Raw genomic sequence first — 22,696 nt, 5'->3', positions numbered from 1 at the left:
TCACACAACCTCAATTCTGATCTTTGGCTGCTTTTTAAATGTTTACTGCACGTGTCGGCATGTTAATAGAAACACACACTAACATTTAATGATAAAAATTCTCTCGTAGTTCAGTTCAGTTTATTGTTGAGCTGCTGTGAAATCACAGGGATCCTTTATCAGACTGTAAAATCTGTCACAGTTGTTACGTCTATTTGTGAAACAAATCTCAACGTGCCCAAAGCCCAGAGACTCAAAGGAGACTGGTTTCTGAATTACAGCCACAAACGAGTCTATACATGAAATAATTAGAAAACTCAGAAGATGAGAACACGACTAAGATACTAGGCCTATTATTACTGTGTTTACATGTCATTATAAACACCTGAAAATTAAACCAATTATCATATTTAAATACTCTACAAACATTTGTTATTAGTATGTTTTTAGCAGCCTGTTCGTACCACAGGCTCTTTAAATAATAGCAGAAATAGTATAAAGCATGAATTTACATTTAGCTTCACTTTACAGACTTGGTCACAGGGAGAATCCTTCATCTGACAAACAGATGGATGTTCCTGACCCTGATCTTAAGTATTCAGCAGCCTCTTTCCACCACAGCAGCAATGCAATCAATTTAGCCCTAACCCATTTACCTAAAGCATTTATCTAGACCAATTACAGCAGGAGACCTCATCAGCATCCCACATCCTACACCAGTCACCGGCTTCTCTCTTCATGCTTCTAGCTACATGGCTCCATTTCACCCTCCACACAGCAGGGAATTGTATTTAATCAGCTAGTTGCAACAGTTGGGAAGCAGTGCCTAAGCTTCAGCTGAGTACGGAGCTGGGGTATAAACCTCACTGGCTCTCATGTGAGCAGGGCTTGCACTGTCTGGATTATTGTCAAGCACATTACTGCCGAGCCTAATGTAACCCATATAGATGCTGCCCATCGATTTGACTAGCAGGGAGAAAACAAGTGGATTACATAATTCATGTTCCATTTTGTTTTACTGGGAGGTAGCATAATAAATGAGACTGAGTGGCTACGATGACATGAATGATAATAGCTGCCTGTCTGCATTTTTTGGCATGTTCTGCCATGAGCAGATAGGTAGTCGCCCACACACCACTTACCGATACTGTGAGGTGACTCAACCTTTCACTCATTCAAATCACACCGCGTTTGTTGTTTAAAGATGTCTGAACAGTATCTGCAAGAGTACTTGCAACAATTTTGTACATACCATATATATATATATATATATATATATATATATATATATATATATATATATATATATATACACAATGTTTTTCAGCACTAACAGATATGTGAAGAGCTTATTATTTAACACATGCTTCAACATAAATAGCTGATATATATTTAAAGAATATCAGTGAAAGATGCATTTTACATGTGCTTTCACTCCAGAATTAAGTGGGGAAAGATCAGAGTAGTGGGGATCTAGTGTCATTTGTGGAGCAATGAACTTTAAAAAAGTAACTTAAAACTGCCGAAATGTCATTGTTGAAGTTGAAATAAAGGGACGTGGGGAAAAAGTATATATATATATATATATATATATATATATATATATATATATATATATATATAAGTTGATAAAGGTTAATTAGTCACACTATTTTTTAAGTGTCGGGAAGTTTCCCAACCACTCCTCAGTGGGTTGCTTTCCACTCCCTTTATTGAAACCTAATCCTCTGAGAGCCGCTTCGTCGGAATTTTAAACCAACGGTAATAACAAAAAAAGTTCACAAGTTTGATTTAAAATGGAAATAGCTTTGGTTTGTAGGCAACTAGTCGCATGTGTTAATGTGAACATAAGGGTATTTAATTAAAAAAAAAAAAAAAGGAAAAAGAAAAAAGGAAAAACAAACTTACATATCGGCTGATAAGAGTACGCAGAGTGCTGAAATCCATCCCCATCCTGTTCCTCTTCCCTCTCCGGACACTTCTTCTGCTCTCTGTCTTTTTCTCCTCCAAAGGTTATTTTTACTGCGGGCGCTAGCTTCTTTTTAATTCTACTCCTCTGCCCATGACTTTCTCTTCTCCCCCGTCTTCTTCTTCCTGAATTGGAAAAAAAGGACTCGCTTCCAAACTCACCTACGGACCCCGCAACGGGCTTTAAACGGGGGGAGTGTCTGTCTGTGCGTCTTCTCCTACAGTTTGAAGACAGTTCACATGGGCAGCGAGCTGCTCCTCCTAAAAGACTAGAAGCCAAACTAATATCCAGCTCTCTCGCGCTCCCTCTCTCTCTCTCTCTCCCCCCTCTGCGCGTGTACTAATAATCTTCTTGTCTCGCGCCGCGGCCAAAGGAGATTTTCTTTCATCTACGTCACGCGGAGCCAGGTGGTGGCTCTGGCACCGGGGGTGAACGCATGCGCGCTCTAGTGTTTGTGAAGAGTAATTATTGATTGGGTGTCTCAGTTAACTGTGGGATATTTAGGATTTTTTTTTAACTTAGAATGAAATGAAATTAAATTAAATTAAATTAAATTAAATTAAATTAAATTAAATTAAATTAAATTAAATTAAATTAAATTAAATTAAACAGACTGGTGCTATCCATAGATATGGTGCTGAAATCATTACATAAAATGTCAGAAATACACATAACTTTCAGCATAAGACTCATCTCATTTATTTATTTATTTGTTTGTTTATTAACTAAAGTTTTGTGATACAACAAATAAGGAATTTGAAAGGTAAAATTTCTATTCCTTTTGCATCTCAAATCTCATCCACTTTTTCAAGCTCGGTTTAAAATGAGAAGAGATTTTCATAATATTTTAGACTCATTATTACAAGTTATTACTGCTGTCGTGACGCATCGGTTTGTAACAGGTAGGTCAGCGGGGTCAGAACAAAATAATTCATGGCACCACGTTTCAGGAGGGAAATATTTTCATCCACTTGTCCGCGCCCTGTTTCCTGGAGACGCTTTTCGGCGGGTTCTGTTGAAAGTCCGCCGTAAAAATAGAAATAATAACCACGGTTTCTTGTTTGAAACTTCAAAATAAAACCTACGTGATGGATTTTGGTTTAAACTGTAACAACTTTATTAATGATTTGTCATAAATAGGCTTTTAGTTGTTTTGGTATTTTTGCCGTTCATTATTTATTTATTAATGGGACTGGTAGATAATTAAACATCCGGCATACATGTTGCACCTTTGGTCTTACTTACCAGTCAAAAGGTTCTTTTTTACATTACAAGTTCCCCTTACATATTCATTTATCTGGTTATCTTGTCTTCCTCGTCTTTCTTGACGTCGTATGTATTATCGTCTTGTTATTTTTTTTCGCGGAACCGTGCTTCTAGTTTTGATGTGTACATTATTTATTGAGCCTTCGTTAGTGTTGTGCAAGTTTTTAAAAGAAATAGGTAAGAAAATGTATGCTTTTATTTTGAAGGCAAATGGCGCTGGTCGTTGTCAAATTCTTCCTAGCTTGCCTGAAGTTGTCAAAATGGCGTTGCTCGTAGTGGGGGATTTGAGTTAGTTCATATTATTCATTCACATTTATTCATTTATTGGGGAACACACTACCCATTTGCCACGGAGAGCATGGCAACCCTGGATCAGAAATCGCCAAACGTCCTTCTCCAAAGCCTCTGCTGCAGAATCACGGGGAAAAGCGAAGGTACATCCGTTACTGCTAGCAAGCTTCGCGCTATTGCACTACTGTAGTAGTCAGGAACTGCCAAACCTAACCTCATTCAAAAAATCAATTTTTTGTTGTTTCGCGTCCTGTTATTAATCATACATGCTTCACACGAAGCAGTATGTGAGTGATTAACTTCCAGTGGCAAATTCGGCATTAATATTTCACATTAGACCGCTCTGATTTTTCTGTTTATTAAACGTTTTAAGCAGCGGGCGCCGACTCACCCGGTTTGTTTTGCAGACTGAATATTGTAGAAAACGGTTGAAGTTTTACTTAAATAACTGCTGCTCAGTCTTTCGGACAATTGCCGAATTGAAGATATGATTTTATTAATTTCTTAAGGCCTTCAGGAGTAAACATGTCACTACAATGTCACATTTAAATGGTTAAGAAAATATATTGATTTCTTTTTATGTGGCTATCGCTTTAGCTGTGAGGAAAAACGGGACGTAGCGGGGGCTCGGTTCGCGTATCTGTCATCCAATTGGCTTGGCCAGATGCTGCACATCCAGCTGAACAGCTTCTCGGTGCTTCCACGAGTCGCTGTCTTACACCGTTACTTTTGCTCAAATAAAGTGCTTCGCCTTTCTCGGTTATCTTTTAGATTGCTAGCCACTTAGCTCTGTTTCTAATCTGTGTGGTAAATTGGATGCAGTTGCCTGGCTAGCTGCAGGCCCCTGTTGTAGATAGAAGCAGAAGCAGTGTTGGGTTTTTTTTGTTTTTGTTTTTTAAGTCACTTTTGATCAAAGGCCCAAAACCTTTGCAGTTAGCAACTGCAATGAAAATTAGCTTTTAAAATCTGTATCTAAAGTGTTAGTAACACTGTCCCATCATACATTATCCTTATTAAAGTAATGGCAAATCTGCACTCTCCTGGTCTGTAAGTTCATTTTGTTATATCCTGTTTGTGCTTTTGGAAAAGAAGTAAAACATAAGTAAAGTAATGATGTAACAGGGGGGAAAAATCCCCCAGTCAACACACTGTCATTTGTACATTCCTTCAAGCTGTTGGTCATGTCTTGATATTTGTTTTTTGTTTTGTTTTTCCAGCTGAAGTTGCCCACCAGTTCCAGTACGCAGTACGAGTCATTGGCAGTAACTATGCCCCTACTATTGAACGAGACGAGTTCCTGGTGTCAGAGAAGATAAAGAAAGAGCGTGAGTGGCATTTGGATTGATGCTTTCCTCCCTCCCTCTGTGAAAGCAAATCCATTATAATCCACTGTATATTACTTCATTTAGTCATTGTGACATCTGATCCCCTTATGTCAGAATGCCAGCTTTAATACATGTGCTGGAAAATCTTTATTCCACCATACTACAGAATCCTATTTGACTTAAATGGGAGCAAGGTCACACCATTAGTGGGAAAACATTGATCCAAGCTTTGCTGCAGACTGTGAAACCAAAATAGCACAGCACTTACTGTACAGCAGTTATTTATCCCAGGTGGACTTATGAGAAGTTTTTGCTTAGTCTTTGTGTTTTTTAATTGCAACATTGCCACAAAAGTGATAACTGGATATTTTATATTGGTTAATGATGTGAAACAGTCAGACATTTAAATGAAATTAATTTTGAGTGAGTTTGAGCATATGAAATAATGTATTCCAGTGACTGCTAAAGAAATAGCATTTGTCTTGCAGCTCTAAATGCCAGCAGTGACAGGGTGTACCAGAGCTGGAGGGTTGGTTGTCAATATGAGGGCAGTTATAAATACAAACACGGCATGCTTTATCTTGATGAGCAACTTTGGGCTTTCAGAAGGGCGCTGCAGTCTGCTGGCTTTCTTTTTGAACCTCCACAATACATTTCCTACTTTTCTTTGTCTCGGTCTGCAGTTTTAACAATATCCCATTTGTGGAAAGTTTCCTTTTGTTATTTAAAAACCTGTTTGGCACAGAACCATTTCCAGCTTTGTTCATCTGTTAAATGAGCCATTCATGGAGGAGAAACGCCACCTAACACAGTCGGTCTTAATGCTCTTGCAGTGCTGAAGCAGCGGAGAGAAGCAGATGCAGCTCTGTTCTCAGAGCTGCACAGGAAACTTCAGACACAGGTTGGTATTTGGATTTCTCTCTGAAAGGTATTATTACCCACAGAGGTATTAAAGCTTTAATGGAACAATTTCCCACTTGACTCATGATACAGCCTGCTTGCATATAACAGAGACCTGTTTAATTTGGTTCAGAGTAAGCCTCTGAAGGGCTGGTAACACAGTACTGGTCATTAATTGTATATTAATTTATTTATTTATTAATAAGTCTCACTAGTCGCCACAGTCACCCCTCCAGATAACAATACTGTTTTGTTTATTAAATGAAAGAGTCTTCCAAAGGGTGCTTTTTGTCCTGTCTCACTCCCCTTACCCCTACTCAATCATGGCAGATGCAGATGGTCGCCCCTCCCTGAGGTTGGTTCTGCTGGAGGTTTCTTCCTGTTAGAAGGGAGTTTTTCCTTCCCACTTTCACCTAGTGCTTGGCCATAAGGGGTTGTCTGATTGTTGGGGTTTTCTCTGTATTGATTTTGGGTCTTTACCTTAAAACGCTTCGAGGTGACAGTTGTTGTGATTGGGCGCTATGTAAATGAAATCGAATTGAACTGATTTGAAGGTGGTATTTTTTTTTAATGTTGTTTTCTTGTTTGCAGGGTGTTCTAAAGCATCGCTGGTCGGTTCTCTACTTGTTGCTTAGCCTTTCTGAAGACCCCCGCAAACCATCCAGCAGGGTGGGGAACACATACATACACACACACACACACACACACACACACACACACACTTAAAAACTCTTAAAAAATCTTTTAGATTAGAGTAGCTTTACATGAATCAGAGTTAAAAGTCATTAAATGTCTGACTGTACTTCCTAGGTTGGAAACTACGGGGCACTGTTTGCCCAAGCCCTCCCCAGGGACGCCCACTCCACCCCATTCTATTGCACCCGTCCGCAGAGCCTGGCCCTGAGCTATGGGGAGAGGAGCACCGGCCTGTCAGCTAGTGTCGGGACCAGTGGGATTTCAAGTCTAGGAGTTTACACACTGAACGGACCTACACCAACACCACAGCCACTGCTGGCAGGGTGAGCATCTTCATATCAGCTTGTTAACACTTCAGCTTTCCATGTCAAAGCCTCGTACCAGAGGTTTTAGGCAGCCCCGAAAAGCTCTGCAGTGAAGGGTTGTTTTTCTGATGTGTTTGTGTGAGAAGCCCTATGTCAGATACAAGAGGTATCATTCAGTAGCAGAAAGTGAACTTGCCTCTTTCCTCTCAGCCTGACCCCTTATAACTCAGTTTAATGGCCATTTAGTCCCATTTTTTTCTTATTAATAATGCAGTGGGCCTTTAGTAAACAATGACCATTGGGCTGTCTGGGTTCACCTTTACGTCTTTAAAAGGCAATTTTTCCTCTTGAAAACATCAAGTTTTCCCATGGCTCTGGACAACACACAGTGATAATTAAGTAACAGTACAAAGATGTGTGCTGGGCTTGCTTTATTTAATGACTGTTCCAGTACTTTCCAAGGGATCAGAAAGTAACTGCTGAATTTCCAAAGAAATTCCAAATTTGAACACAAATCTTGATTGTGAGATTTCTGTTCTTTGCTGTGATTGTCAGCCACATCATCCATTTTCTTCCACATCCAATTCAGGATCTTGGGGAAGGTGGGACACTGTCCCGGCTGTGATCGGATGAGAGGCAGAGTACAGCCTAGACATGTCACCAGTATATTGCAGGGCTGAGGTCCCATTTATGCGTTATGCAAACAGTGAGCTCCATACCATTTATACGCACTTTATACTGTTTATAACGTTTCAACATCTCCCTTTATATAATCTGTGAGTCTGGCAGATTACGATTGCATAAAAAACTGACTGATTGCACACACGTGCTGCGGTTGCGGCAACACCAGCTTGAGGTTCCACAGAGGGCCCAGATGGTCAGTGGATTTGAACCCAAGACCTTCTTACTCTGCAGTGCTAACCACTTCAACACAGTACATCCATTAGTTTCTAAGGCAATCCTGGATTCACTCGCATGACCTCTTATTTTGTCAATATTTGCATCCTGGCTGTTGCCACGTTGTGTTTTTTAGAATCAGTATCATTTAATAGCTAACACTAGGAAGCTTAGTTAGGGAGCTGTAACCAGCGTATAGACACAACCTGCTAATTAGTAATGGACTAATAATTTAATTTCACTCATCAAAACTGAAGCATAAACATTTTGGTCAGTTAATTGCATTTAAAATGTTTTAAAAGGCACCAACAGCATAGTTAAGAGCTTCAGTTCAGTCACTCCACTTATCTAAGGTGAGGTCCAGCAGACAGCAGCTGCTTACAGCTGGCTGTGGTTGCAAGACTGGTTAGACTGAAAACAGCATCAAAACCCTGAAGAAGGGTTTTGATGCTGTTAAGTTGGTTGTTTTAACATGTTTAACGAGGCTTTGAGGAATAGTTTGGCAAACGTAAGCCTTAAGTGGCCACTAAAGGAACTACAGTGGCCCATGCTGGTTTAGTTTTTCAGCCCTAGAAGGCGCCACTCGATCAGAACAGTATAACTGTTCCATTGAAAAGAGTATCAGTCTTTTGTAAACATAAACATGGTCGTCATCACTAATTATTATGACATTCAGTGCATAGTAAATGTATATACAAAAATCCAGAACGGCTCAGCCATAAGTAAATGTGCTGTTGTGTTTCAGCCAGCCACCTCAGCCTGCAGCTGGAGGCGGTCAGCCTCTGGGTTCACGGTTAGCCTGGACTTTGCCTGTAAGCTCCTCGCCCAGCTCCGCTATGGTTCCGCCCGCCGCTCGGCCACCCCTCGGGCCACCGGTCCCCGCTGCCAGAGTAGTGCGTCCTCGCCGAGATGGTGACCCAGCCGGTGAGTGACATGTATACAGTGTGGGTTTCAGGTCTGCACGACCGTGCCAAAAAAATAAAACCCTCCATGAGATTAATAACAAAAGTTAACTCTTTTTGACCTCCGTACATTCTAAATACATAACATGTTGCATTCAGAGGAAGTATCCTGGAGCCCTGTTCCCCTCGTGTCTCCCATTGTTGTGTCATGTGTTGCATTATTCATTCAGTCTGTCCTGTTGTACATTTGAGTTTATCTGAGAAATCCATGTACCATGAGATCTTAAAGTTTCATTTTCATTTCTCACTTCCCCTCTAACACAATATAATCCTCCACATTCTGCGTGCGCAGGTGAGGTGAACGAGGCGGCGCTGGTGCGGGACATCCTTTACGTCTTCCAGGGAATTGACGGCAAGTTCATCAAGATGAGCGCGCAGGATAACTGCTACAAAATAGACAGCAAGGTACCCAAACCGGCGTCTAGCCTTGTAAAAGCTCTTAATAGACCAATCAGCTCAGCAGGGTACACATATTTCATAGAGTAATAATCATCACCATCCCACAGTGACTTGCAGCAGATCCAAGTCCTGGAGCTCCAGCCGCTCAAAGATCATTCTTTATTAGGCATAATAGATGATATGAAATCAAGACTGTTTTTGTTGACTGAACTTTAGGACCAAGATTCAACAGATCAATATAAAGCTTTTTGGCTCCGAGTCACATCGATCTTCTCCCACTTTCTCTTTCTTTCTTTTTTTTTTGTCTGTCCTGTCAGTTTATTTAATTCCCCCTCTCCTCCCCTTTTTGCCACATTATCGATGGGAAGGCCATAGATGGAACTTGTCCCATATTCTCACTCCGTGACGCTAAACTTAGACTTGTGTTCGATCTGCCGACACCGTCCACCTGATGGAGACGGAGCCACTGAGAGCACAGATATATTAGTCAAGGATGGAGATATTTTGGAGGCTGCTTTGGCCACTTAAGCTCTCTGTAAGGCTCCAGTGATAAAAGGTTTTTGTTAAGCAGATGAAAATTTAATGCGAACTTTTCAGCCCGGAAACAAGGTCGTCTGCTGCATGATGGCCTTGTTAGTTATAGATGTGTTGCGTAAAATATAGTGAGCGATTTAATGAATGTGGCTGATTAAGATTTTAATTATACCTTGATTATGTCTATAAACTCTGTGCTAGAGATTCCTTTCCATAGGCCTAATATTAAACTAATACTATAGTCTAAAAATAAGCTGAGAGTAAATATTCCAGTATTTGGATCACTGTCAGGGTCAAATCATGGCATGCATAATAGCTACTACATGGCATTAGAAATCACGCTGGCCCTTTTTGTCATACGCTTAACTAAAAGAACAATATGATAATGCAGTCGTCTTCCGAAGCCAGTGCTGCATCTCAGAATTTGCACTAAAATTTAATGGGTTCTACTTTTGCCCACTTTTCTACCAAGTTTAATGAAATACAGCTTGTGAGTTTTTGCCAAGTCCTGCTGATAAATTAGCAAACGGACATAGCTTTGCCTCCGCTCTGCTCTTGGTGGAAGAATAAACAAGCAGATGTTGTTATATGTGTTGTAATGTCTGCTCTGACTCACTAGGTGGTGCTGTGCAAGTCCCTCAGGGACACCAGCAGCAGACTGGCTGAACTTGGCTGGCTCCACAACAAAGTCAGGAAGTACACTGATGCCAGAAGCCTCGACCGGGCCTTTGGATTGGTTGGACAGGTATGTGAGTGCGTGTGCACATTTGCCATGGGAATTAATTGTTCGCGTCAGTTTTATCACACAGTCCTCAACTAATGCTTACCTTTCTGTTTCTGTGTTTCTCCCCCCGTGACCTCTCCTCTCCTCTCCACTCAGAGCTTCTGTGCCTCACTCCACCAGGAGCTTAAGGAGTACTACAGGCTGCTCTCTGTCCTCCACTCGCAGGTAAACAAAATTAGTGCTGACAATGAGGGAATGTGTAATGGAAAAATCAGCAGACACTTGATCTAAGGTAATTTCTCTGTTCTGTAGCTGCAGGTGGAGGATGACCAGGGTGTGACCGTGTGCACAGAAAGCAGTCTGACCCTCAGGAGGCTGCTGGTCTGGATGTACGACCCTAAAGTCAGGCTCAAAACGCTCGCCGCCCTCGTCGACTTCTGCCAGGGTGTGTGGACGCGTGCTTGTTGGTTTTAATGTAGGTGGGTGAACAAGCTAAACTGAATATAGCATTCTAAGTGTCCCCGCATTGTGTGCCATTAGGTCGTAAGGGTGGCGAGCTGGCTTCAGCAGTTCATGCCTACGGGAAAACGGGAGACCCACAGATGAGAGCGCTTGTTCAATACATCCTCAGCCTGGTGTCACACCCCATTCTCAACTTCCTCTACAGGTGGATATACGACGGGGAGTTAGAAGACACCTACCACGAGGTACACATGCCTCTCTGATCTTTTCTGCGCAGTAATAAAAACCTCTTGTAATCAAAATAAATGCAGAGCAGTGCATCAAAATTCGATGAGAAAGATGAATGTCTTTACAGAGAAACTGAGAATTACAGCGCATGTTCTCTCTGACTGCTCTGATGTTTGACCCCAATGAGAGGGAACATTACAGAGAGAGGAGAGCCAGGACGGCCCCTTAAATGAGAACTGATGAGAGGAGTGTAATGGAGACCACAGTGATGAATGTGTCTCCTTTATTTCTCCCCGCCCTTTCTCTCTTTCTATTGCTCTCGCACACACAGTATTTATGTGTCCAGCGCGGACCATTACCGAGCGCTTGGACTTTTGGTTTTAAGTCCTGTGTTTAAGAACACAGAGTTATAAATTACTGGAGCTTTCAGGAGTGAAATTACCCAGGAGATCTCACACAGCCAGTGAAAACGCACTCTAATCAACAGCTGTAATTATGGCTGAGAGGCTTAAATAAATAAGGCACTGTAGGTTGTAACATTGCAGAACTCTCAGGCAATGAGCCAGTGAATGCTTATTCGCACTGTTTTCTCCTTTTAACTGCACATTTGACAGTGCGCAGTTATTAATAATCAAACTAGAATTAGGCCCAACTTTATTGCATCAGCCACATTGTGTTTTCAGAACAATACATATCATTTTTATTACCACTGAAAACTTGTTACTTTGAAGTTGGAGCGTAGTAGGACTTTTTTCATCATTTCAGGCAAGTACGAATCTTTAAACAATAAACAATCAAGAATCAACTTAACTGACCGAGCATGGTATGAAGTAAATGTGTAGTTGGTGTAGCTGACATGGAGCTACACATCATTAGCGTCACATAGCTTACCAATGCATGCACACAAACAGGTAGTGTTTAATATATTTATTATTTTCCACAATGAAATACAAAAACACAAAGCATCAAATAAAAGTAAAAATAAAAATAAAAACCCACCCTAACAAACAACACCACTGTTCGCTGTCAAGTAATCAAAAGTTTAAAAGGAAAAACTTACAATCAGTGCAAAATAACACCAGCCAAGGTATACAGAATAAGAAGAAAGAAAAAAAAGCAAACAAATATAATTAAAAATAGATAAATAAACAAGATGTGTAGATGGTTGGTCAAAAAATATCAAGAAGGGTTTCCAGACTTTATTAAATGTATTTACAGAGCCTCTCAAAACGAACCTAATTTTCTCTAATTTAAGATGAAATAATACATCCTTAACCCAATGCGAAACTGTGGGCGGGGCTGCGTCCTTCCACTTCAAAAGTATTAGACGTCTTGCCAATAGTGTAGAGAAGACAATAATTCTTTGACCACCTGCTGGTAGAGCCAGACCATCGGAATTGACCCCAAATAAAAATAAAAGTGGATTGAGTGACACTCTTATCCCAAATATGCATGACAAAGCCCCACAGACATCCGTCCAGAACTTTTGTATTGTGGGACAGGACCAAAACATATGGATCAAGGTCGCCTCTGCCAATTTACATCTTTCGCACGTTGGGTCAATCTGGGGATACATCTTTGCCAATTTTGATTTGCTAAGATCAACCCTGTGCCCACACAAACAGGTAGATCAAAAAATAATAATTTTGCAGCGTTTTTAAACCTTCATAACTTAATAATTACTTAAAAAACACTTAATCCAACTTAAGGCTTTAGAATTCAAAGATCAGGCATTTAAACGTCATCCGTGTGGTTTTCATAGTGACACTGCTTGTGAAAGTCTTATTTCAGCCACACACAGATTCATAACGATGAATTTAAAGTGAGCCTGACAGTTGATATCAGTTTTTAAAATGTATGCTTGTACACAGCCTTCAGTGCCCTCATTAGACGGCCAGTTGAGGCTGCTGTACTGACACTGAAGTAAATGGATGATTTAAGTGAATGTGACAAAGGATGGAAACCTCTGCAACGGTCTGGACACTGACTATAGACTTACTTGTTCAGTGACAAATGTTTCATTAGAATCTGTTCAGCCAAGTGCCTCTTCCTGTCTGGATAAGTACAGTTAGTTCACATCCACTGGTCATTCATGTCCATATCAGCTGCCATGCAGTCAGCTAAGTGTGCTGCTGCTACTCAGTGAAAGGAGTAGATGCAGGGAAAACTGTGCTCATATGGCTGCACTGGTCTTCAACTAAAAGCAGCTGAAGTTTGTCTAAAAAGTTGCTTGTTTTGTGGATGAAGGTGTCTCAATATTAGGTGACTAAGTCGGCAACATCTAGTAGAACTTCTGAGGGAAAGGGCTTGTTTGCTGATGGAGGACAGTGAGGGCTAGTTGTAATGGGAAAAAATGTCAAATGCAACCACTGTGCTGGCTATAGAGAAATTAAAAGAAACGATTATGTAACACAACCTCAGGCTATATCAATATCACTGGGAATGTGGGGTAACGTATGTCAATATACCTTCAAAGTCAACATGCGTACCAGCGCCTATCTGATTGTTACACCGGATATTAAACCCAGCAGGCAAAATAAAACTGTTAAGTGTGTGTTTTTCTATGTGTGTGTTCATAGTTCTTTGTAGCATCAGATCCCAACGTGAAGACCGATCGTCTGTGGCACGACAAGTACTCCCTCAGGAAGTCGATGATCCCCTCGTTCATCACCATGGACCAGGCACGCAAGGTACGCGTGCCATCACAGATGTCTTCACTGGATGCCAGAGAGCATGCTTTTGTAGACGAGACTGTGAAATGACTGAAAAGGAGCTGCGATCTCCTCTCTTTCTCTTATCCCTTTAGGTTCTGCTGATCGGCAAATCCATCAACTTCCTGCATCAGGTTTGCCACGATAGAACGCCGCCAGGCAAAATCACGGCAGCGTCGAAATCTGCAGACACTCCAAAAGATGGTAAGCGTCTCAGGAAAGCAAATTCATAGATAATACTTCCATTTGTTTTGTTTCTGACAGCCCATAATGGGACATTAAGAAGAAAAACCAATATGGTGAAGTTGTGAATAGAGGTTTGCTGTGTTGGTTTAATTTTAGTGTTTTCATGAAATACACGCATACGCTCATAACCAACTTGGAGCCTCCTTTTGTGTACATGTGTGTTCTGTCTTCATCGTATTGATTTCATTACACTGTATTGACGTTTGTTTGTTTTTTAGTGGACACTGGTCGATGCTCTTGGGCCTTGTCCTTCTCTCCTTTTGACTGGAGAGAAGAACTGGGTATACTCAGCTGTAGTCTATTGATTCTGTCTGTAGGACTTCATCTAACCAGTTTGATCTGTGGCTTTTAGAATATGAGCTGAAGGACGTTCTCTTTCTCTCTTATTGTCTAGTAGAACAGTTCAAAGACTTGGTTGACCCTGAATCCAAAGGAAAATAGGAGGGTTAGTCCAAAATTACAGCAAAAATCTAAACGCTTAGAATAAATAATTGTAATAATTTGATAAATAAGTTACATTTTTTAATCCATATTAATATTGGTCCATGTATCAGCAGTTTTGAACTCTAATATAAAAAATTTTCTTTTTAAAATGTTTCATAAATTTTTTTTCATCTTATATAAAAGACCGCCATTCATTAATGTGTAAAATGTAGCCAGCAGCGAAACTCCAGTTGATACCTTCTTGCTCACGTAGCCGCAGAGCTGCTGTCTGACCTGGAGGGAGCGTTCCAGGAGAAGATCGACGCGGCCTACTTCGACACCAGCAAGTACCTGCTGGATGTCCTCAACCGTAACTACCTGTTGCTGGAGCACCTGCAGGCCATGAGGAGATACCTGCTGCTGGGCCAGGGAGACTTCATCAGACACCTTATGGACCTATTGAAGTATGGTTTTCCTTCCCGATCTATAACACTGATGATCAAGCTGCAAGTCCTAATTTTCTCATATGCTACATGTTTTAATCTCAGACCAGAGCTGGCCCGTCCCGCCACCACTTTATACCAACACAATCTGACTGGTATCTTGGAGACGGCAGTCAGGGCCACCAACGCCCAGTATGATAACGCTGAGATCCTCAAGAGGCTGGACGTACGCCTGCTAGAGGTAGCATCATCACCTGCTTGTTAGGAAGTAATTGAATTAATAATTAATAATAATGACGAATGATCCTTTTTCTCACTATGGCTCGTCTTGTGTGGCCTCCAGGTGTCTCCTGGTGATACAGGTTGGGATGTTTTCAGTCTGGACTACCATGTTGATGGACCGATTTCAACGGTGACTACACACAGCCTCCCACATGTTCTGTTTATTTTATTTTTTTGCATGTGGAAGCTTGAAGATGTGAGTATTACCATTTGTCTGTGTGTATATTGTCAGGTGTTTACGAGGGAGTGCATGGGCCACTACCTGCGGGTGTTCAATTTCCTGTGGAGGGCCAAGAGGATGGAGTACACGCTGACTGACATCTGGAAGGGACAGATGTGTAACGCCAAGTTACTAAAAACCATGCCTGGTACTTAAACGCACACACATACTTAGTGGAGAACTCACTCAAAATTAACTCACATCCTTCGTTCAGGTTTTTTGTACGTAATCTTTTGTAGCATTATGGCAAAATATATTTATATTTTGATAGCATGCCTACTTCCTGTTGTATAACATGTCCCGCCCTTGTGCTCTTTACCCTTCAGAGTTGTCCGGCGTGCTGCATCAGTGTCACATCCTGGCCTCCGAGATGGTCCACTTCATCCACCAAATGCAGTACTACATCACCTTTGAGGTCAGGTCATTAGCAGCAGTGCTGTTACTATCGCAGGCTGTGAAACCTCAGTAAACCGTATCAGTTACAGTAGTAAACTGTGATTTGTGCGCAGGTGTTGGAGTGCTCCTGGGACGAGCTGTGGAACAAAGTGCGTCAGGCTCAGGACCTCGACCACATAATCGCTGCCCACGATGTCTTCCTGGACACCATTATTTCAAGATGCCTGCTGGACAATAACAGCAGGGTAGCACACAAACACACAAGATTTCTGTGTTCTGTTAGTCATTCCTCTGTTTCCCTGTTTTGCATACCCCTAATGAAACTCTGTTATTGTATCTCCAGTCTCTTTTGAACCAGCTGAGGGCCATATTTGACCAAATCATCGAATTTCAAAGCGCCCAGGACTCCCTCTACCGCTCAGCGCTGGAGGAACTCAGCCTCAGGTTGCAGTATGAGGAGAAGAAGCGGCAGAGAGAGGAGGAGGTAAGAAATGAAAGGGAAGAGAGGTATATTTGTTGTTGTTGTTTTGGCTGGAGATGGATGCATAGTGAGTGATGCTATGTCATCTGTTTCTTGCGTCGTCTTTCAGGGTCAGTGGGGAGTGACGGCCGAGCAGGAAGCAGAGGAGAAGAAGAGGATTCAAGAGTTCCAGGAAACCATACCAAAGATGCGCTCACAGCTCCGGATCCTAACACACTTCTATCAGGTACCAGCTCGAGCCACCACCTAAAGCAGCTCGTTGTCATGAACTGTATTCAGTGGAATCAGCCATTGCAATTCATTTCACTTTTTTCCTTCCCTTCATCTCTCCCTCTCAGAGCATCGTCCAGCAGTTCCTGGTGTTGCTGATGACCAGTTCTGATGAGAGCCTGCGCTTCCTCAGCTTCAGACTGGACTTCAATGAGCACTACAGGTTTGACTTTAAAGACTCCAAAACCAAAACGACCTATATCAAAGTTTATTCCATTAAGTCGGTGTCTTTTGAAACTGTAATTATTACCGTTCTAATACTTAGTAGGCCCATTTATAAATTTTACTTAAATCTGTGACTGTAATCGAAAATTATGCGCATTGTTCTCGCATAAAAATGCAGAAAATCATGCATCATGTGATGTTGCAAATATTTGATGACTCCTGCATTTTCCAAGAAGTGGTTAATTTGTTCGAGGCTTTAGCATTTTGAGTGTGCAGATGGACTCTAAATGGAAATAACTGATGTGACGTACAGTAGCCAGGTCTCAGTGGATATGAATCACATGTCAGGATATGACCTAATCGGCCTAATGCGTCTGAGGCTGCATCCACAGTATGTAGCCAGTGGGGGAAATAATCTGGAAATAATAATAATCTTTTTTCAAAGATGTGAACAATCTCTACTTTTTATGGTAGTTTCATTTTAATGTAGAGGCATTACTCACATTACATTAAAGTTATACATTGATTTGAATGTCAACTACCAATGTAGTTGGTACAGAGGTTCATTGGGTTCTTCTTACCCTTAGCAGAAAAACAGCCCCACAGCATAATATTTCCACCTCCGTGGTTGACTGTGGGGTTGGCGTTCTTTGGGTTACACTCAGCATTTCTCTTCCTCCAAACACAGTCGGTCGAGTTCATCCAACAGAGGTCTATTTTGGTGTCATCTGACCACAGAATTTTCTCTCAAACCTTTTCTGAATCCTTTGGATGTTCACTGGCAAACTTAAGACGGGCCTGTGCTTGTGCCTTTATGGTCAGGGAGGACCTTGAGGGTTCCATTGAAATTACCACATGGTGTGTTACCAGTGGTGTTCTTGGTGAGTGTTGGCCCACCTACCTTCAGATCACTAACAGGCTCCTCTCATGTAGTTTATGCTTGATCCACCACCTTTCTCATGATCACCCTCAGTTCATGAGGCGAGATCATGCGTGGAGCTCCAGACTGAGTGCAATTGATGGTCATTTTATATTTCTTTTTTTCTAACAGTGATTTATTTATTTGCTGAGGAAATGGTTTCTTTCATGATATCACAGCTAACATATCTATAGTTTACAGAGAAAATATTAGATCATCTGGGGGGGTTTGTGTGTGTGTGTGTGTGTAATCAACTCCTTTCCTCTTCAGGGCCAGAGAGCCGAGGCTGCGCGCCTCAATTGGTGCCACCAGAGGGCGACGACTGTCAAATATCTGATCCAGCAACAGCAGCATTGGATGCTTCCCACATTGGAGCGCAGGGTATGACATCACTGACACGGGCTGAACAGCAGACTTCAGGCGCTTCATGTCGAGGTGATGATGTCATGCCTTGGATGAGCGATCCAGGAAACGCAAAAAGCATCCTGGGATTGCTGGACCAGCGGCAGTTGCCAAGTAATGACATCAAAGCAGACGGCTTCAATGAAATCAGCTGAGCGGGATCAAAAAAGGAAGCCCAGCGCTCGAATTCCAGTGAGAATTCTTCAAATTCTAAAATGAACTTTGGGAAAACTGGAGGAGGAGGTAACGAACGCTGCTGTCCGACTGAGCTCCCCACCACACCGGGTCACAGCGGGCCACCTTCCATGGCATGCCTTACTCATGAGAAAACAACAACAAACCTTTGTTCCTCTTGGCAGGGTTCCCAAATCTAGTCCCAACACACATAATGTATGTACATAGTGTTTATGCAAAAATGTCTGTACCTGTTTCTGCATCTGTACACAGCGACACCTGTGGCTCTCCGAGCTCTCACTACGGTTCAGCCGATACGGCCGATATTCATAACACTGTCAGTTTTGTGCTCCTTTGCTTCTGAACAAGAGTGTTTCTGCAGGCGTCGGAGCATTAAAACTGACAGGCGAATCGAATATTAAAGAAGTGTGATCAGAGTTGGCACACCCGTTTATCGGCCTAACCCTAGTGTTCCACTCTCTCCTACTTACAGTGCAGGGTGTTTCTCATTTGTTTTGTTTTTTAAAGGGTCAGCTTGACCACACATCACACACAGACGGTTTCACTTGCAGGCAGAATGAGTCCATACAGATTACTTTATTTATTAAGGATCAACATTAGTTTCATTTTACCCGGTTTCTTCTGTAAATATCAGATTACCTGAGTATCAGCCGAAGGAAAGACTGTTAAGGGTTGATTTAGTTCATATGCAAGTGTGGGTTTCACTTTATTTCTCTCCTTAGTTTTGTGTTTTTGTGTCCGTACGAAAGAGATGCATCATCTTAAGGAACACAATCCTCGCAGCAACCACAACAACCTCACTCCTCCTCACCGAGAAAACCACAGGAAATATAAAACGCTCTGATTTCTGAGTTTCTTTAAGAAGAGAGTGTAAATAATAATTTGTTTATAAATGTCAGCTTGGTCTGTTTTATTTTCTGAGGCTTTTCTGACTTTATAAAGAGTGCTGTTTAATAGTCTATTAAAGTGAGGTGTGCCTCATATGAGAAAAAGTATTGTAGCATTGATTCAGGCTGGAAATGTGTCAGTTATTAGTTTTCAAATCTCAAAAAGTCCTCCTGGTGTTCATTCATAACCTTTGAGTTTTTGTTAATAAGGAGGAAAAGCTTTGAATTAACATTTAAGTCCAAAGCGGTGAATTATCAGTCAGATTTGTGCAGTGAGGTGAAAGTTTTGACATTTGCAGATAAAGGCTCACTAACGGCCCAAATCCCTCATTAGCGTTTAATTATACGTTGAAATAATAAGTACTTTAACATCTGTGAGTAGTGGGGGGGTTTTTTTGTTGTTTTTTTAATATTAAGTTTGGTTTTGAAGCAGTGTTGCTGACTGAAAAATATTTCACAGGGAAAATATGTACTTCTGCTGATTTATACTCCAATTTTGGTAAACTGTCAGTATTTGTGACAGCCTCTGAGAAGCCCTGGCCTCTCTGTGTAAACGTGTGCGATAGTCAAGTTTGATTTTTGATGTGTGTGGGGTTTTTTTTTTTATTGTCAGTGAAACACATGGGTGCTGCGTATGGTCTGAAGACCACTTAAATGCTTTGGGACAATGAATTCCTTCAAATAGACATATAAAAAGTTGAAGTATCACTCTAAAGCTGAACCTGGGTCAGCGTTTATGGGCTGTCTGTTTCTGTCTATGTTGTATAGCACATAATGTATAGTTAAAAAACAAAACAAAAAAGGGATACAAACTGTCCCGCTTTTTCTTTAATAAATTTGCTTTTATATGAATGTGTGGTGGCTTTCTACTTTGGTGGACGTGGTGCTATGCAGCTTTGCGTCTGGGCTGGATTTGTTTGAACTTGCTGCCACCTCCTGGGGATGAGTCAAAAAGAATCGACCTTGTCTAGGTAAACGTTCCAGAAGAATCTGCTTCGCCTGATTAGGCATCCTTCTTACTTACTCTAGGCCTCGCCTTCATTTTACCTGGGAGAATTTTCTCTAAAGTATAGAAAATAATATTTTAAAGGCCATGTTGTACTAACACCAGACCAGCTTTTCTCTTTGAAGCCAAATCACTGCAGAGCTCTGTTTCATCAAATAAGACACGGCCAGTCCTAAAAACCCTTTGAATTTTTTTTTTTTAAATTAATTTTGGGTTTTTTTGATTGTGTTGTGATGCATTACCATTTTTCCCAGGTGTATACCTAATAAAGTGGCTAACCATAGTTTTACCTATTATAGCTACTGACAACAGGTGTGCATAAAAAAGTGCTTACATAACTGACTAAGCACAGTTAACGTTTCCACCAATCAGAGGACGAGAGGTGACGGTCTTGCCCAATCACAGGCATCAAAGAGTTTCTGTCACGAGTGTGTTTAAGTTCAGTACCAAGGACAGCGACACAGTCTTGCTATATAAACAGTGGAACAACACGTTTATTAAAATGACCCAGAAGTGTGTTATGGAACTGTTATTGCAGATAATTCATGCAGGAGACCGAGAAGCCTCCTGGATTAAGCTTGAAGCCAAAGAGAACAAAGAATAAGCAACCTGCTAACCAGAAGTGTAGTCCCCAAGTCGCAACGATTACCCTCAGCTTTATTTTTCTACCCGTTTCTATTCTTATTCTGTGGGATAAGGAAGCACACTGAGGTCTTGTAGGATCTTCAATATTGGATAAAGAAGCCCATGAATAGAAGATGTCATAAGCAGTGAGACGCAGCGAGAAAAGTGCACTCCAGTAAAAGCTCCACTGAGCATGACCTTTTTCAGACTCCTCGAATAATAAAAATAAGAACTGCAATTTTTATTCAGTTTATTAGAATGTAAATAAACTCGTATGCTTTAGATAAAGAAGAATTCCGAATAATGATCCTCAGTGTAGAGTGAAGGCTTTGAATATCTCATCAACTACAGTGCATAATATCAAAGATAGGGATGCAGGATACCAATTTTTTCAAACCGATACGATACCGATACTTGGATCTGAGTACTTGCCGATACCGAGTACAAAAACCGATACTTCTACCACACACACACACACAAATACAATTAATTGGAAGACAGGTTTTATTTTATTCTCTGCCGATAAAAAATAAAATCTTAATAAAAATGACCACAAAAAAATTTCAAGTGAAAAATAAGCACTTCTGTTAAATTATTGCAGAGTCTCCACATTGTAATGTAACAAAATATCACTGAACTATTGGCACTGTCTCGAGCTTTCAGAATAATAAATAAACACTTCTGTTTGGAATAAAATAAATACCAATTAGGTTTGAGAATAAAATAAACTTTTCAATTATTGTAGAGTGTCCATACTGTAAACAAACAAACAAAATAACTTAAGTATTCGGCATTGACGAACAAACTCCTCATCTGCCCGTGGATCATCAGTCCACTGTGCCGTTAAACCAAGAACTGACATCGCACACACACTGCTTGTCTTTACCTCTTCAGAAAGTTTTGGCACCATTATCTCCCTGATTTTCCACGACCGGCATTGGCTGGTCATCCAGAGCGATAAAATGAGTCAGAGCCTCTGTTATTTTAACTGCCTGTGGATTTTCTCTTGACATTTTTCATCGCTTTTCCAAAACCTGAGTTAAAGTTGGCTGTTCCGGTCCACACTGCTGACATTTTGTTTAGCCTAGCTACAGCAGCCTCCAGTTTCTCTTTTTTATCTGGAGCCGCCAGTCTCACTCGCCTAACCCTGTGCCTGTTTAGCGCGGGATGTCCCCCTAGTGGCCAATCTAAAAAACTACAACAGAAATGACAAGCCACCCTCTGATTAATGAAATAAGTTAGTATCGGTTCATGGTATCGGTTAACTTTTACGAGTATGAGTACACACACATTTTACAGTATCGGCCCCGATACCAGTATCGGTATCGGTGCATCCCTAATCAAAGAGTCCAAAGACTTAGAGAAACCTCTGTGTGCAAGGACCAAGGCCAAAGATCAGTATCAGTTACTGTGATCTTCAGGCCCTCAGGCAGCATTATCACAGAAATCCCTGCATGGGCTCAGGAACACTTGCAGAAGTCACCATCTGTGATTATATATATATATATATATATATATATATATATATATATATATATATATATATATGTATTCAAATGCGGTTTGTGTTTGAAAGGGGACTCAGTTGAGATGGCTTTTAGTTCAGCAGGCAGCTTGTTTCAGAGGCAGCAACTCTGAGCTCCCCCATTAGATTTAGTTCTAAATTTGTGAACAGCTAAGAGACTTTTACCTGCAGATGAAATTTAGTCCAAAAGGACAATGAAGTGGTTTTCGTTGTCTCACCCATGTAATAAGCTCACTTTATGTTTTAGAACAAACTATGCAAAAGCTGAACCACTAGAGGGAGGAACAGCTTCTCTTTTCCAGCTCTGTGTGGCTTCAGATTCTGAGCGTGCCCGTGTGCAAGATCTGATTACCTCAGCTGCTCTTTAATAAGAAATTAAACGCCCTACCTTTTCTGTGGGACAGATTGAAAAAAAAAAGATCCCCCTTCCCGAGATCCTGTTACACACAGTGTCCATGTGGCCTCTTTCTATTTGTCTGCTTTCCTTTTTTTCTTCTTCTAAAAACCCAATTCTTTCCACGAGTCACTTGCTCAGACAGTTGCTGGAATGCTCTGTATACTTGT

General features: G+C 41.1%; 2 protein-coding genes across 11 annotated transcripts in view; one reads left to right on the top strand and one right to left on the bottom strand.

The window, feature by feature from the left end:
* atp11a (ATPase phospholipid transporting 11A) overlaps positions 1–2,294 on the bottom strand; it is a 51,032-nt gene extending 48,738 nt beyond the window's left edge. For 4 of the 8 annotated variants that reach the window (XM_085150500.1, XM_085150501.1, XM_085150499.1 and 1 more), the window contains exon 1: positions 1,888–2,293. In XM_085150500.1, the coding sequence (XP_085006626.1) occupies positions 1,888–1,932 (45 nt within the window). In that variant the 5' untranslated portion in view covers positions 1,933–2,293. Of the gene's footprint in view, positions 1–1,887 lie in introns of all 8 variants that reach the window. The other 4 variants (XM_085150496.1, XM_085150498.1, XM_085150504.1 and 1 more) reach the window with 2 other exon arrangements.
* A 1,147-nt stretch (positions 2,295–3,441) lies between these two features.
* Positions 3,442–21,157, top strand: tubgcp3 (tubulin gamma complex component 3). 3 transcript variants are annotated; one of them, XM_085151796.1, is made up of 23 exons: positions 3,442–3,648; positions 4,723–4,830; positions 5,664–5,731; positions 6,322–6,399; positions 6,541–6,749; positions 8,374–8,552; positions 8,883–8,995; positions 10,143–10,268; positions 10,404–10,472; positions 10,566–10,692; positions 10,788–10,954; positions 13,517–13,627; positions 13,744–13,852; positions 14,592–14,781; positions 14,866–15,001; positions 15,104–15,172; positions 15,275–15,410; positions 15,589–15,677; positions 15,772–15,903; positions 16,002–16,142; positions 16,249–16,365; positions 16,478–16,572; positions 17,764–21,157. In XM_085151796.1, the coding sequence occupies exons 1-23, from the start codon at positions 3,573–3,575 to the stop codon at positions 17,828–17,830; spliced, it is 2,712 nt and encodes a 903-aa protein (XP_085007922.1). In that variant the 5' UTR covers positions 3,442–3,572; the 3' UTR covers positions 17,831–21,157. The 3 variants fall into 3 exon arrangements, with proteins under 3 accessions (XP_085007922.1, XP_085007920.1, XP_085007921.1); XM_085151795.1 differs by having other exon boundaries at positions 3,443–3,648; positions 10,560–10,692; XM_085151794.1 differs by lacking the exon at positions 17,764–21,157 and having other exon boundaries at positions 10,560–10,692; positions 16,478–17,755.
* The last annotated feature ends 1,539 nt before the right edge of the window (positions 21,158–22,696 follow it).

Source organism: Neolamprologus multifasciatus, chromosome 23 (assembly GCF_963576455.1).
Source record: "Neolamprologus multifasciatus chromosome 23, fNeoMul1.2, whole genome shotgun sequence".
Lineage (NCBI taxonomy): Eukaryota > Metazoa > Chordata > Actinopteri > Cichliformes > Cichlidae > Neolamprologus > Neolamprologus multifasciatus.
Note: the sequence above shows the minus strand (reverse complement) of the source record. Positions and strands in the feature narration are given on the sequence as shown.